The sequence below is a fragment of the Lates calcarifer genome, linkage group LG9, assembly GCF_001640805.2.
Source record: "Lates calcarifer isolate ASB-BC8 linkage group LG9, TLL_Latcal_v3, whole genome shotgun sequence".
NCBI classification, from domain to species: domain Eukaryota; kingdom Metazoa; phylum Chordata; class Actinopteri; family Centropomidae; genus Lates; species Lates calcarifer.
Window position 1 is genome coordinate 623,318 of NC_066841.1, and position 14,813 is coordinate 638,130.

At 41.8% G+C, this 14,813-nt stretch overlaps 1 protein-coding gene across 1 annotated transcript; it reads right to left on the minus strand.

Annotated features, from left to right (window-relative positions):
* Positions 1–28: 28 nt before the first annotated feature.
* septin5b (septin 5b) lies at positions 29–12,680 on the minus strand. Its single transcript, XM_018694562.2, has 13 exons — positions 12,498–12,680; positions 11,333–11,534; positions 11,143–11,153; positions 8,646–8,736; positions 6,783–6,869; positions 6,577–6,700; positions 4,372–4,506; positions 4,163–4,280; positions 3,176–3,277; positions 2,483–2,579; positions 2,230–2,365; positions 1,720–1,822; positions 29–1,560 (listed from the first exon to the last, which is right to left on the minus strand). Exons 2-13 carry the CDS (start codon positions 11,373–11,375, stop codon positions 1,498–1,500), a joined length of 1,110 nt encoding a protein of 369 aa, XP_018550078.1. The 5' UTR covers positions 11,376–11,534; positions 12,498–12,680; the 3' UTR covers positions 29–1,497.
* Between the last annotated feature and the right edge of the window lie 2,133 nt (positions 12,681–14,813).

The window sequence follows — 14,813 nt, forward strand, 5'->3', positions numbered from 1 at the left end:
CCTTGAGAAATCACTGCAAATACACAAATTCAGGACAATTTTGTATTTTAAAAAAATCAAACAAATTCAGAATCATAAACAGCCTCAGTTAAAAGTCAAAGCACATGTTTACTTATTAGCATAAAAAACACTTTTAGATGAGAAGAAGCATTTTTAAGCCTCTTCTGATCTCTGTAACAGTTTTTTAAAAGTGCCATATAAACAAACGTTATTATTATTATTTTATCATTTATTATGGTAAAGTGAATCAATTTGGAGGATTTTCCTTGACAGTATGTAGGACTGAACAGTGTTAAGTAATAAATGAGTTTCTGCACCAGGTGTCCGTGCTGCCTTTAACAACAGCTGTGTGACAGTTATTGTGTATATTCTGCACACAAACTCAACAAATGTGCTCTCAGAAGTGAATTAGTGTACGTATGTTCTTAAAAGAATCTTCCTTATTTGACGCTCACAGCTCTGATTGTACACTGCAATAACTCTTTCATCAAAGTCGAGGTTAAAGGAGGAGATTAGAGGAGATGAGCACAGACACATACCCTGCAGCGCCCAGATGAAAAAGAGGCTGAAAGTTTCCCGTTCATGTTCTGGTGCTGTGTGTGGTGATTCTGAGCGGCTGGTTTGTAGCTGGACGTTCTCACACGGTCAGAGTTTTGATGCAGCCTGTCGTTGCTCTACAGGCTACAGACGTCTTTCTGTTGTCACAAATGCAGTAGTTCTTCCCTGCACCTGGTCGTCAGGCTCTGACCTGAGGCTACTCTTGCCCTTTAACCACTGCAGCTGCAGCATCCCAACAATGACAGCTGCCTGCAGCAACCTCCAGCACAACGTTGTACAAAACTGACGCATGTTGAGGGACAGAAGTGGCGCGCTGTTTTAACAGCGACATACCAACAGTCAGCAGCGGCATGAATCTCCAGATGACACTAAAATGAGTTTCATCTGTTAAATTCTCCTCAGTTTAATCTGAATCATCAGTATTTTATTTTGCACGTTCAAAAAGTTTTGAAGCTCTTTTTTTTTTTAAACAGATAAAATTTGCACTAAACTTGGATGGAAACTCATTTACTAAAAAACAACAGCCTCTTTTCAATGTGGGTGTCACTCCACAAACAAGTGGGGGCCTCGCAGTCGGTGCATAAACTACTAAACAAATTAAGTTTATGGTGCATTAGTCTCATTTCAAGTATAAAACATACTTAGAAATCTACTGTGATCTAAAGGTGCATCTACTCGCTATTGCCTGACTCCACTCACTTGGCTAAGGACTGCATTAAAAAACAAAGTTCCTTTATATTGTCAGTACGTTTAAATTAAGTTGAAATACATTTCCCAGCATGCTCTCATTCATCTACTGTTTCTCTGTGAAATATTTGACCGTAATCATCTAAACATTTCCTCATCTTCTCCCCTGAGGAGATGGCATCAGTGAGGGTTTAAGTCTGTGTTTGATCTTCTCTAAATAAAAGGTCTAAAGGTCACAGAGGAGGTCAGAGGTCACAGGTCCTGCTCGTGCATCTGCTGCTGCATCTTCTGAAGCATCTGCTGCATCCTCCTCAGCTGCAGAGGGAGAAGACGGAGAGTGGAGGGGTGGGAGACGGCTTACATAACAACACATATGGGTCATCAATTTACATCAGCGTCCTGGTTATGTAACACCTGCTGCTGTGCATTATTCACTATCTGAGTTTTATTAGGGAGTCATCTTTTTTCTCTCACCTCCTCGTCTTTCATTTTGATGAGTTTCTCTGTCTCCACGTCGGGTGTGGACAGCGGCAGGATGGGTATGGGGCTCTCCACCCGTTTGTCTGCATTCATCTTACTGTAACACAACAGATAAACATGACGGACGACAACAGCAAGACTCTGCTTTTTACATTCGTTCTGACTTTCAGAAACACAAGATTTCAGAGGGTAGAAAAAGAGTTTTGGGTTCCTTCTTGTTACTGCATCACAGTTTAATTCTAATAAAACAGAAAATTTATGTCACCATGATGGATTACCTAAAGTTTAATTTAGGTAATCCACCCATGGCTCACCCCCCAACAGGTACTTTCACTCATGACGCTACAAAAAACCGACTCATCGCCTGACATTTTCATTTCGTAGGTTTTTAGACGAATTAAATGCCGTACTTTCGTGCCGTGGTGTAAGGAGGAAGAACTTACAGAGTAAAACAATATTTCAGTCGAGAAGAAACCTTCATCATATGAAGCTAAAACCACACACCTGGTCATGGTCTGGATGCACTGAGCTCTGTAGTTTTCGTAGTGACCGTCACTGGTGATGTCCTTCAGGTCGTGCATGTGGGTTCTTATCAGCATGGTCCTCAGCTTCACAAAGTCGCAGTGGGACGGGTTCTCCACTGCATACAGGAAAAAGATTAACATCAAATTACTGAAAATTACTGTTGTCATGGTGACTGAAATCTAAAAAAACTGAGGGCAGAGAGCTGTGATTGGCAGAAACACAAAGTCTTTACCCTCCACGATGCCCCAGGGGTAGAGCCTCCCTCTCACTCTCTGACCTCGAGCTTCCACCACAGTGTTGCTGCCGATCACTGCGAACGGAGTGCTCTCCTGCATCGCACAACACCACGGATACACACACCCTCAGTAACACCACTACGTAAAAGTACTTTATCCATAATCTTAAAGTTCATAAAGTAAGGCCGGGAGTTGAGCCTGGGAATCACTGTGGTACGCACCCTAACCATTCAGGGGATTGGATTTAAAAACCTCCTCTGAATTCCTCTCAGGACTTTAACTGGTGTTAACAACATGTTTTTTGTCGAGTAAAAACCTAGTTAACAATGTTGTCTTGTTGTGTGTTAGCTGTGAAAGATGTACTCAGATAAATGTTTATGTTAGAGAAGCTAATGTCGCTGTTAGCTCTAGAAAACCATGTGAAACAGATTAAAGAAAACATAAACCTGTCCTGTCATCAAATACAGAAATTAAAAATCATATTTCCAGTATTTTTGACCTGGATGAATTTACTGCAGCTAACATGGGTTAAGATTTAGCTACATCTGTATTAACATCTGCCTTTTTCTACTGTAAAGCTCTGAAGCAGCATTTAGAGAAGCTAAATTTACAGAAAATATCACTTTTAAATGAATGAGGTTAACGTAACGTAACAATCAGACATAATGGACCATGTTTTAGACTCGAACCTTCAGCTCTTTATCTTGCTGCTTGAACTCCTCATCCTCATCAGAGTCGCAGTCAGGGAACTGGTAGATCTTTATCCCATATTTATCGATCTCCTCCCTCAGCTGGAAGGACAAAACACACACACATAAGAGAAGTGATGGACACACACACACACACACCCTCCCACTGAGTGTTAAAATTTAGCAGGAAGTCACTGCCCTATATGAAAGCTTTAAAAATGAGTCCAGATAAAATCTTGGTGGAGAAACGTCTGAGTCATCCACTGCTAAAACGAGACCCTGAATCTAATGATGAAGTTCAATTCTTATTTCCATACTCCTTAACTCAGTTACCTCTCCATCTAGTCTGCCACGCATTTCACATCAGGTCTGAGGATCAATATATTTACTGTCAGCTGAGCTCATCTTATATTCACAGCTATATAGACTTCTTCTTGTTGCTTGTTTCTTATTCAACAGATTTACATTCAAATAAAGGGTTTGGCCTAAAAACAGATTTTGTTTTGGGGAATGAAAAATACTGAGGAGAAGCTGAGAAGAAGATTTAAAAGTGTGACTCAGACTTTTAAATGAGCCATGGTATTATTTTAAAGGAAGAGTTCAACATTCTAGGAAGCATGTTTATTCTCACTTCTCACTGAGAGCAGGATGAGAAGATGGATATTAAAAATGAGCTGCAAAAACAAAGCTGAAAGTAGAGTAAATATCATCAGACTGCCTGATGAATTAATAATATAAATAAGCCAGACATTTAACTGTTTCCACACAAAAGCACAGACGTCTTTGTGAATTCAAACATTAAATACCCAGCAGCTAAAAGAGATGCTGCACAGACAGAAAGGTCAGAGCATAAATTAAGCTTTTATTGTTTATGTATAAATCTGTCTCAGCTGTGACAAAAAACTATAGCTGGTGAATTTACATCACATCCTATTGTTTGGGTAGAGAGAGTAAAACTGGATCATTAAGGATTATTTGTGTTCTCACCCGCTCTTTGAGTTTCTTTATCTCAGTGGGAGTGAGGCAGTCGGCCTTAGCGATGAGAGGAACCACATTAACCTTGTCCTGCAGGGCCTTCATGAACTCTATATCCACCGGACGCAGCCTGCAGGACCACATGATCTTTACTGAGTATGTTAATACACACAGGCACACACAGTAAACACCACCCGTACATATGACAGTGTGTATGTTACCCGTGTCCGAACGGAGGTATGAAGTAGAGGCAGCAGTGAACTCTGTTGTCCTGGATGTTTTTCCTGTTGAGTCCACTCTCGTCTCTGAAGTACTGTTCAAACTGCAGGTTGATGTAATCTGTGACGGGTCTCCAGCTGCAACAAAGAAACACACACACACACGTCTGTATATGGTTATGTGTTTTCAATGTAAACCTATCTCACTGTTAGAGGAACAGTTCAACGTTTCACTTTTCTGCTAAGAGTGAGATGAGAAGACGGATCATGACAGACACCCTCTGAAGGAAACTAACTCGTGGTGAGGAGCTCAGATAACTGGAGAGAACTCGCAGTAGAGCTTCTGCTCCTGGATGCCTTCCTTGGGAGTTTTTTTCTGGGCACATCCAACTGGGAGGAGACCCAGAGCTCACTGAAGGGACTACACATCCCATTTGGTCTAGGAACTAGCAGTTAGCAGTCTAGCAGTTACTTTACAGATTTTTACATAAAAAAAAACAAATGATGAGCTCATAAAACACAATGTACTATAAATAAAGATTCCCAATAAACATGGTTCCTCAGTGCACATGTAAACAGAGCATTCTCAGCACAACCAGCTAAAGAAGCAGAAGCTAACCCAGACTGAAATCATGTTCACAACACCAGCTTATCTTCTGATGAAATCCCTCTGCAATCTGTTTTATCTATTTTAATATACAGCAGAAACCATGACAATAAATCCCTGTTCCCCAGCTAATGTGAACTATAACAACAACACAGGGAAAGCATTATGCAACACTCCTTAATAAAGAGAGAGAAACGGCTTCACATTCAGGAGAAATAAAACAGAGCAACAAGAGATTGATACTTCGTCGGGCAGTGAGACGGTGTGAAATACAATTAAAGTCCTGATGAAATCAAATCAATACTGTAGCCCCAGCTAAAAGGAAACAACAAATGGAACTGACAGGGCAGAACAGACAAAAAAACAACACAACGCACTGAGCATCACAGGATGAATTAGACTTAGAATTTGAATTAGACATGCAGAATTCAGAATTCTTCTTTCAGGTTGAGATGAAGCTGAGTGACTCATATGCAATTAAAACTCAGGTCTCCAGGGTCTCAAGTCATGCAGCACTTAACTGAACCTGCTGTGTTAAAAAAGCTCATGAAGAAATAACAGAGCAAAGAAAAAAGAACGAAAAAGAAAGAAAAATTCCCTCATTCAGGACCTGACACTGACATGTGTTACCCTGCAGGTACATACAGCTACACCTGTACAATCCAGTGTAGCAGCTCTGCTGAGTGTTTCTGAGAGTGACATTAATCTTTCTAACAGTAAAACTGGTCAAAGAATGAAGGAAAACCAGTTGGGATGAAAAGGCAAATGATTCTTTACTGACATTTGAATATTTGAACCACATTTTTTGTCAGAAAAATTTCGTTTATTTCAAGTTTTCTTAAGTGTCAGTGATTGTACTTCCTAGTCATATAACCAGTCAGTTAACGAGGCCTGGCACAGACAAGCAGCAGAAAATTTGTGAGTGAATTAACCAGTTAAAAAATAATCAAGGTTGACTTTTAAACTTGACACTGGCCTGTACTGAGTTGTTGACCTTCCAAGTTAGCAGTGGCTGGCAGTGTTTACATCTACATCTAATGTCACCAATGGAAAGTCTCCTGTAACTCTCCTGTCACAATTTGTAGATGTGTAACAAGAAAAACGTCAGGTAGGAAAAATATTCAAGAATCATCATCATTTAAGAGTTTTTAATAACTTCTAAGGCCTTTGACTTCAGTGCTCTGTAAGACTTTTAAAGACACATGGATCCCCCTGTCTGCTGCAACATGTGACTGAATTAACTAAACATCTGAACATTACAGGCACCATAAAAGAAAACTTAACAGCAGAACAGTAATATAACCACTAATACTGTTTACTGTTGTCAGACGTTGCTGTACAGTAGGCCACTGCTGAGCTGAAGCTTCTTCCATTTCCATGTTGAATAGAAAAACTGCAGAGCTCTTATTTATACGTGGAGTGAAAACACAGAGAGACACAGAACTGAAGAGGCAGCAGGGTCAGATAAGTGGTACATACGGGAACAAGTTCACTTAACTTAAAACCAGAGAAAGCTGCCTCCTTCTAATATTATTTACCATCTAATATTATTTTCAGTCTGGGCCTCCAAAGCTCCTTTTATTGAACAGATAAACACTTACCACTCTGTGTTGTTGACAGCATCTCCAAAACCTGGGGTGTCCACAATGGTCAGTTTCAGCTTCACCCCCTTCTCCTCGATGTCCACTGTGTGCTTTGTGATCTCAACTGTCTGACTGATTCGCTCTGAAACAGAAAATAGATTGAGATATTTAAGTGTCACGTCTCCTGTGCAGGTAATGAGACGTCTGATTGGTCAGAGACTCACCCTCGGCGTTGAGCAGTTTTCTGTCTTTATGCAGATCAGTGAGGAACAAGCTGTTCACCAAGGTGGATTTACCCAGGCCAGACTCACCTGGAATACACACAGACAGTAATGAAAAGTAACTTAAATAACTGAAGTACTGCACTTAAGCACTTATATTTGTACTTTTACTTGTTTATTTTAATTTCATGCTGTTTATACTTCTACTCTTCTACATTTAAAAGAAGAAATTAATTCAACTAGACTAGAAAATTGTGATTTTATTGAAAAATATATCCATATATTTCTGTTAAGGAGCAAAATAAACCTGTTGTGATGCTAACACTTAGCGAGTAAATTTACAGTAACCAGTTAGCAGCACCTGCTAGCTAGCATGAAAGCCAGAGTAGCCGAAGATATTTAGCTATTATTTAAAAATAATGAATAACTTACTTGAAATTGATTTTTTTTTTAAATGACTATATACACATATCTGTGTTAAGGTGAATTAGAATTAAAACTTGTCGTCATGCTGATATTTAGCGAGTAAATTTGCAATAACCAGTTAGCTGCAACTGAAAACTGTAGCTAGCAAGTGAGCAGAGATGAGCTGGTTAGCTATTAGCTAAAAGTGATCAATAAGTGGATGAAATAGATCGAAGCAGTGACAAGACTGGGTCAAAACCTGATATAGAGCTGAACCGCGTATCTACAACCTAAGGAAGTACTTGAAAACTGTTGTGGAGCGGCTGTACAGCGACTTACGATAGAAATTAGCTAACGTCTCCTGGAGGAAGAGCTAAGTGTCGCGAGATGACGCAGTACGCTAGTTAGCATTTTGATGACATCATCGCGCCATAGCTCAATTCTGGCTAGCGTTAGCCGGTTTCAGCTTCTTATGTGTTTGCTTCTCTCCTCGTCTCTGAGATCACATAGAGTATTTTAATCCAGCCGAATTCCCTGTTAGGCTGCTCTCATTCACACAGTTTAATGTTTCTGTTGTCAGACAACGGAACAAGTATGAAACAGTGACTGAAAAGCGGCCCATTCAGGCTATATGATAACCAGCAGTCCCCTCTAAGCTGCTGCTACAAACCTGATTTTTATATACATATATATGTGAAGAACCGTACCCGGAACTGTTTGAAATCTAACCTGAGCAGCCAGACTGAGACACACTTACAGAAATTGAATTTGACTCAGATATCACACTGATGTTCTTTGCTTTCCAAACATGATAGGCCACAAATGGGACTCAGGATAAAATCAGTCCAGCTCTCCTCAACACTCCTCAATATTTCAGTCTTCATTGAGCTTTAGCAAGGGTTGTACTCCGAATGTTTTCTCTTATGATCACTGTGAATATTTACTGGATGTATTTGAAGATTTGAAGTGTAATTAAATATTTTTGGGGGAGTTTTTCTGACTCATCTTGTTCCTGAAGATTAACATTCAGAGACATTTTCACAGGACACATGAAAATTTGTGAAAAACTGCGATGGTGCGGAGGTGTGATGTTAAAGCTGCCACGAAAACAAGGACATCCTGCGTGAGTGTGAGTGTTTCTGTGTGGAGACAGTTTTGGGTTTGATCTGTGTGCATGGAGCTGGAGTGAGAGAGACACTCTCACAGGGACGGCGTCTTTTCTCACCTTTACAGAACAAAAATCCTGCAAAAATATGATGAACCCATTAAACTGTGTCGTTAGCATATCATTAGCTACGTACTTAATATTATTGGGTTACAGATTATTATCCATTTTGTGTTTGTTTTAATGTCTGTGTCTGAAACACGTTGAATGAACTTGTTGTTAAAAGGTGACATATCCTTTCCTTTCCTTACACACTCAGATTCCACACAGCAGAGGTGACACCATCACTCTCTCACCTGCCACCATGAGGGTGAAGTCGAATCCTTTTTTCACCGACTTCCTGTGCACCTGGTTCGGCAGCGTCGCGAAACCGACGTACTCTTTCTCCTGGAAAACGATCAGACAGAGGAATGAGGTCAGCAGCAGCGAGCGAGTGAATCTGTAACATGATGATAATGGCCGACCCTCGGCCTGCTGGGTCAGAGCTGCTCCTTTGTGGCGCAGTAGCTGTGTTAGTGGGACATTCCCATGATTCCTTTCATGTTTAATTGAAGTGGTGAAGAGAGGGAGGTGGAGAGACTGAGAGCGAGCCCTGAGGTTCACCCAGTGTTCATAATACAGTGTGGCAGGAGGAGGAGGGGGTGGGGAGCGGTGAACAGAGACATGTATGAGCATCTGAACACAGAGAAGCTTCAACAGGGAAACTGTAGGCCTTTAAAAAGGCCTTAGAATAAAGTCTTACATTTACAAAGGCTCTGATTGTTTGTTTTCCTGCTGGAGACAGAAACATTCATTATCGTTGTTGATTGTTGGGAGACAGATGTTACGAAGCTCATCAACTCATTAAGGACAGGACCGATGGTTCTGAGTGTTTGTGGCTGTATTTTACATTTCTGTGGTTATCATGAGTCTGTGGATATTCTGTGTGTCTTTCTAAAGGTTTTACATCTCTTTCAGGTTGCTTTGTGTCTCTTTGTGGATATTTTATGTCTTTAAGGTCATTTTACGTCTCTTTATGAAGGTTTTGCTTCTCTGTGCCATGTCTTTCCAATCATCTTGTGTCCTTTTTGTGGTTGGTTTTTGTCTCTATTTGAACACTTTGTGGTCATTTAGCATCTTCTATCTTTGCAGTCACTTCATACAGAGGCCTGTGCTCTGTAGTTCTTTGTTCTTTACTGTTATGTTCAGCTGACAGATGAATGAACAGATAACTGTGGACCTTATTCTCTGACCGGTGCGACGGTTTGATGCAGAAACCCAGTTTTAAAACGAGTGGACTGGGACCAAACAGAGGCTCCGAGGAGACAGATGGTGTGTGATGTGATCGAAGCAGACTGGCCAAATAAAAGCACAGCTCTCCCATCATGCATTAGGTTTTTCCAAACGTTTCCTCTGGAGGATACATCGAGCTTTTAATACCAAATCTAATGCAGAGTGCATTAGCGTGACTATTTAGGGAGTGACTGGAGCTGTGTATATGGAGGTGTGGGGGTGTTCTCTTTCTCTTTGGCTTCAGTTGTTGCTTCCATACTGACATTTTGTCTGTGGATGCGTTCGCATGTCACGCCCACACACGTATCACAGAAATACACAGATCCAGACTGCTGGATAACACCACGCTGCGTCTGTGTCCACCGCTCTGACTCAGCCTCAGCTGCCGTCCAAGTCGACATGAAAACACAGAGCTGTGAAGCAGGACGGTGGGAAAACATTATGAAACCACTCGTGGGATTTTGGGAGATGTGCAGTATACATATCTGAAAATAAAGATGTTCACACCGGAGGCTGTGAGGAGATGTAGTATGGAAGACATATGAGGGTTTCTGTTCTTGGAGATGAAGAATGACACCATCAATATTCTCTTATTTTTCACCTCAGAATCTACAGAGATGGAAATAAACGCTTTTACAAAGTCCATTTCCAACTTGTTTTTGCACAGCAGGGTTCACACTTCTCTTAATTCACCATGTGCATGAACTATTCTATACATTACCCCCCTAACATGCAGTTTTTCTGACCTTAAGCAGCTTTAAAATTGAAAAACTCATCTTGTCTCAGTTTGACATCATATATATTTAAAGCTGAATCGACTGATGGATGAAAAAAAGAAATATTCAAACATTTCTCCTAATATCAGCGTCTGGCATCTTTGGGATCTAAATTCTCCTGTCGTATCATACAGAGAATATGCATCAAACTTAATCTAAAATGTTTAATCTAATTATTTTTATTATTGATTAATCGTTAAACAGTGAATTACAGTTTCCCATCAGCTCAGTGTGACATCTTCTTGTTTTCTAAACCCCAAAATACTCAGTTTACTACTCTGTACTACCACTACTGCAGAGCTGAGATGATTGGTCCATTAATTGATTAGAAGATTAGTAATAATCAGTTAATTTTCAAGCAGAAATGCCAAAATATTCTTTAATTCCAGCTTCTGAAATGTGAAGACTTCCACTGAATAGTTTTGGGTTTTAAACTGTCAAACAAAACAGGACATTTTAAATTTTGGTTGACATTTAATTGATCAAACAATTCCACTAATCCCTCAGCTCATGTTTACAGATGTGTGCAGATGTTACACACTGATGGAAACGGGTTAATGAGCACGAGCATGAAATAAAGTGACAGTGAAGACAAAGGTTTGACATGACGGAGCAGGGTCACCGCCTCAACAAAGAGACCACAGGTGCGACACAGCGAGGGGCTTTTATTTTGTAAGAGTCATCATCACTCACACACACACACACACACACACACACACACCTTTATCTGCTGCGTGTCTCTTACCTCTCCATCATCTGAGGCCAAATTCCAGGAGACATGAGTCGGATGAACGGACGCATCCAGCCCCGATCCCAGCAGCAGATCACCGGAGGACAGAGAGAAGCACACCGTGGGTTTTTCTGGAGACTCATTCAACGATGCTTCATCAATGAACCGACACGCGGGAGGTTATCAATCACCTGAGGGTGCTTACCTGACCGGGGCGCGCGGCTCCTGTACCTGCTGTTGGCCGTCATCTTGGACACACTTGGTGGAAAATGCGTCCAAACTGACTGAGAGGGGCGGGTCTGGTCTGGAGCCGCTTCTGGTCCCTTTAATAAAACCCTGCTCCGTGTTTTCAGCGCCGCGGCGGAGAGGTGAGTCCGCGAGCGGCTCAGATTCCTGCAGAGATGGATCTAAACCACAAAGACCAACACCGCGTCTGTCATTTTGTTACGCGCCAGATACAGACAGACGGAGCGTGTTTATGGAGAGAGGTGCAGCTCATGTGCTTCACCAGGAGGTGGCAGTATAACTCTGTTTACAGAGCCGTGCACTGCTGACGGCTCTGTGCAACATGGACTGAGTTTTTCATATGAAAATAACATTAATAATGAGCAGAATAATAATGAGTCTAGTTTATACAAAATTCACAATAAAAGAAAAAGTTTTAAATCATCTGCATCAACTGCAGTTTAATGTCTCAGTGCAAGAACAAATACACAACTAGAGATTAAGAAAGGAAATAAAGGCTCATGACTTTCTTTCTACAGTGAGAATTTAATATTGTCCTTCAGCCTCCTAGTTCATCTAAAACCAGCTCCATGTGGTTGAAGTCTAGAGACGATGCTGGTCTTCAGAGTCTGCCTGCTGACAGCCTGACCTCTGTCTTCCTCTGTGACTGCCTTTCTCAGCGCTCTGACAGTAACACACAGGTCCACTTCCTGCAGCAGAGGCTTTGTAACTAACACCTGTGGGAAACGTCTGCATCAACTTTCAAGGCTTCATTTGCTTCTGTTGCTTCAGCTGAAGGTTGTTAATCCATCACTTGTTGTTAACGTTTCTTTGACCTCTGACAGTTTCACTCTTTTACCATTTAAAGTCGTTCACTGAGACATTAAACAGCTTAAAGTTCAATAAAACGAGTTCGATCCTGAATCAGGGAGCGAGTGCAGTGAGTCCAGTCTGAAGTTAGTCTGCTGCAGCAACAGGTCAACGTCTCTTAACTGAAAACAACAGAGGTCTGAGTCGACAATAGATAATATCAAGCCAGACACCATCAGCAAAACAATGAGAAGAGGAGGCAGGTGGAGATGGGACGTCCAGTCATTTACATCCAGTAACATGAAGATAAATCAGTTCAGGATCTGTTTACTCACCAGAGCTGATCCTCAGGTTCCTTCATCGACGTGTCTTTAATCCTCAGAGTGAGAAGAAAATGTTTAACTACACTCTCTCATTATAACATGAGGGGAGGAGGTGTCGCCGACATTATCATCAGCTTTTAGCACTGATGCACAAAACTGCAACACTTGTGCAGCGCAGCACTAACACTTGTGCAAAGGTTGTTGCCCTGTGGAGAGACTAAGACAGATTCTAAGGAGGAAATAACACAAACTTTACTAAACTTTACTCCAGTTTCGAGTTTATTTTTTACCATAAATGAACATAAAGTTCAGATGATGAAAGCTTTATTTATTTATTTAAACATCAGACACCATCGTACCCTCACACACCTGAACACACACATCCTGGTAGGAACTCAGTGTTTTAAGTAAAGTATCCAACAACAATGTGGTATTGTCTGACTCTTTGTGGGATGCCACCCAGAATAGAAGTGGGTAAAAACATTCGTACTATAAGTGTTTGACCGGTGCCTGATTCAGAGTGGACTCTTACACCTTTTTCATGACAGAGTGAAGTCGTCTTTGCCACGAGCAAACAGCTGCTACACAGTCAGACGTGCCAGTCATCTCCTGTTTGTCAAAGACTCGTGAATCAATCACAGGCAGGTGTCAGAGGAAGTTATGCCCCACTGATCAGTGACAGTGAGCGATTTAAAAAAGTGGGGAGGTTTGTCTGACAGCTACCTGAGGGAGGAGGAGACCGCAGGGGAACAATGATGAGAGCGTGGGACTGGAGGCAGGAGCAGGGTGCCATAACTGACTGTTTCCTGTGCTGGCTGCATGGGCAGTGGGGGTCAGACAATGAGCCATCACCACCAAAATGGATTTCTGGATCAGGATCACTGTGACCTCTGCACACAAACATTATAAACCCACTGCAAATGCTCTGCTTCCATTAATCATTTCTACACGCGGCTTCAGTTTTTGGCGTTCGCAGCTCGGGTTGCAGCACCGCGCAGTCGGAGCCAGAGTAATGAACTGGGATTAACATGAGCCGTTTGGCCCCGAGGTCAAAGATGAAATGTAATAACCCAGAGTTTAGTGGTTTAATCCTCGCCAGCTGACAGCGAACGCCAAGAACTGTCATCAAAATATCATCATTAGAGAGTCCAGGCTGCTCCACAGGATGTTTAACAATAACCCAGCACACTGATGTCTACAGACTGCACACAGTTAGCAACATTAAATCTACTGATTAATGTCAAATCATGTCAAAATGAATAGTTTCTTTTTGTAACAGGAGATCTGTTGGGATTTTAGATATTTGAAGGACAGTTTAGGGTAAAATGTGTAGGTGTTATAAAGGCAGTAATGAACAGTCTGGACACTACAGGTGAGTCACTATCAGAAAGTGATGAGACGAGCTGAGGCTAGCTGGTTAGCATGCTAACCTCAGTAGAAAAAAAGTGATAGAACTACTGGTGTTGGAGACAGCTCTTGGCGAGTTAGAGAAAGTAAGTAAACAGCTGTTAATGCTAACGTTGGCTACGTCACGCAATCCCAGCATGCAACAGCCAAAATCAAAACGGCCGCCATATTGGCAGGAAAGCACGCTGTTCAAATTACTGCCACGCAAACCACTGCTAGCAGCTAATTTCTCTCTTTGCCTGCTGTATTTATAAAAAGTGAGAGCTGCTCTCGGGGACCAGCGAAGGGGAGAGGATTTTATCAGATTCCCAAAGATCCTGAAAGATGACAGGAATGGATTACTGCAGTAAAACCTTCCACCCCAACCAGCTCCAATGCAGTCAGAGTTTCCTACAAAACGTTTACGCTGCTGCAGTTTAGTTGCGTATAAATGTAACTGTTAGGAGCCAGGGCGTCGGGGGTCGTGTTTGTGAGAAACTTGCCCATGTGAGAACATCAGTGTATAATATGAGCGTTTCCTGCCCACAGACAGAGATGCAGCTCAGGGTCACACAATGACTTCAGCTGGGGAAACAGGCTATCGCAGGAAGGCCGGAGCTCAGCACCATACAATAGCCCATCACATGTGCTCGGCGTTGATTCCTCGGCCGCTGCGGAGCACGCCACCGCACAGGAGGAAGTGCTTATTGTTCTGAGCCGGCCTTCTCTCCTTTTCACTGGTGGAGGAACAATGGAGGCAGAGCAGGGAAGGGGAGAGACAGAGGCAGGAGGAAAACATTGTTTTTATTTATTCTGTGTAAAAGACGCAGGAATACCAAGAAAAATAAAGAGTCATTTGTACTGTGGGCCCACGTGGGTAACTGCTGTTCCCGTCGCTCTCTGAAGGAAGTATGTGGGTCAAAACGTCAAGATGAGGATAAC

Excerpts from the sequence above, each read along its gene's own strand:
- septin5b (XM_018694562.2), bottom strand. The coding sequence starts at position 11,375 with ATGACGGCCAACAGCAGGTACAGGAGCCGCGCGCCCCGGTCAG. Across the intron at positions 6,870-8,645 it reads CTTCACCCTCATGGTGGCAG|GTGAGTCTGGCCTGGGTAAA; the intron begins GTGAGAGAGTGA and ends TGTGTATTCCAG. Across the intron at positions 6,701-6,782 it reads AAAACTGCTCAACGCCGAGG|AGCGAATCAGTCAGACAGTT; the intron begins GTGAGTCTCTGA and ends TTTCTGTTTCAG.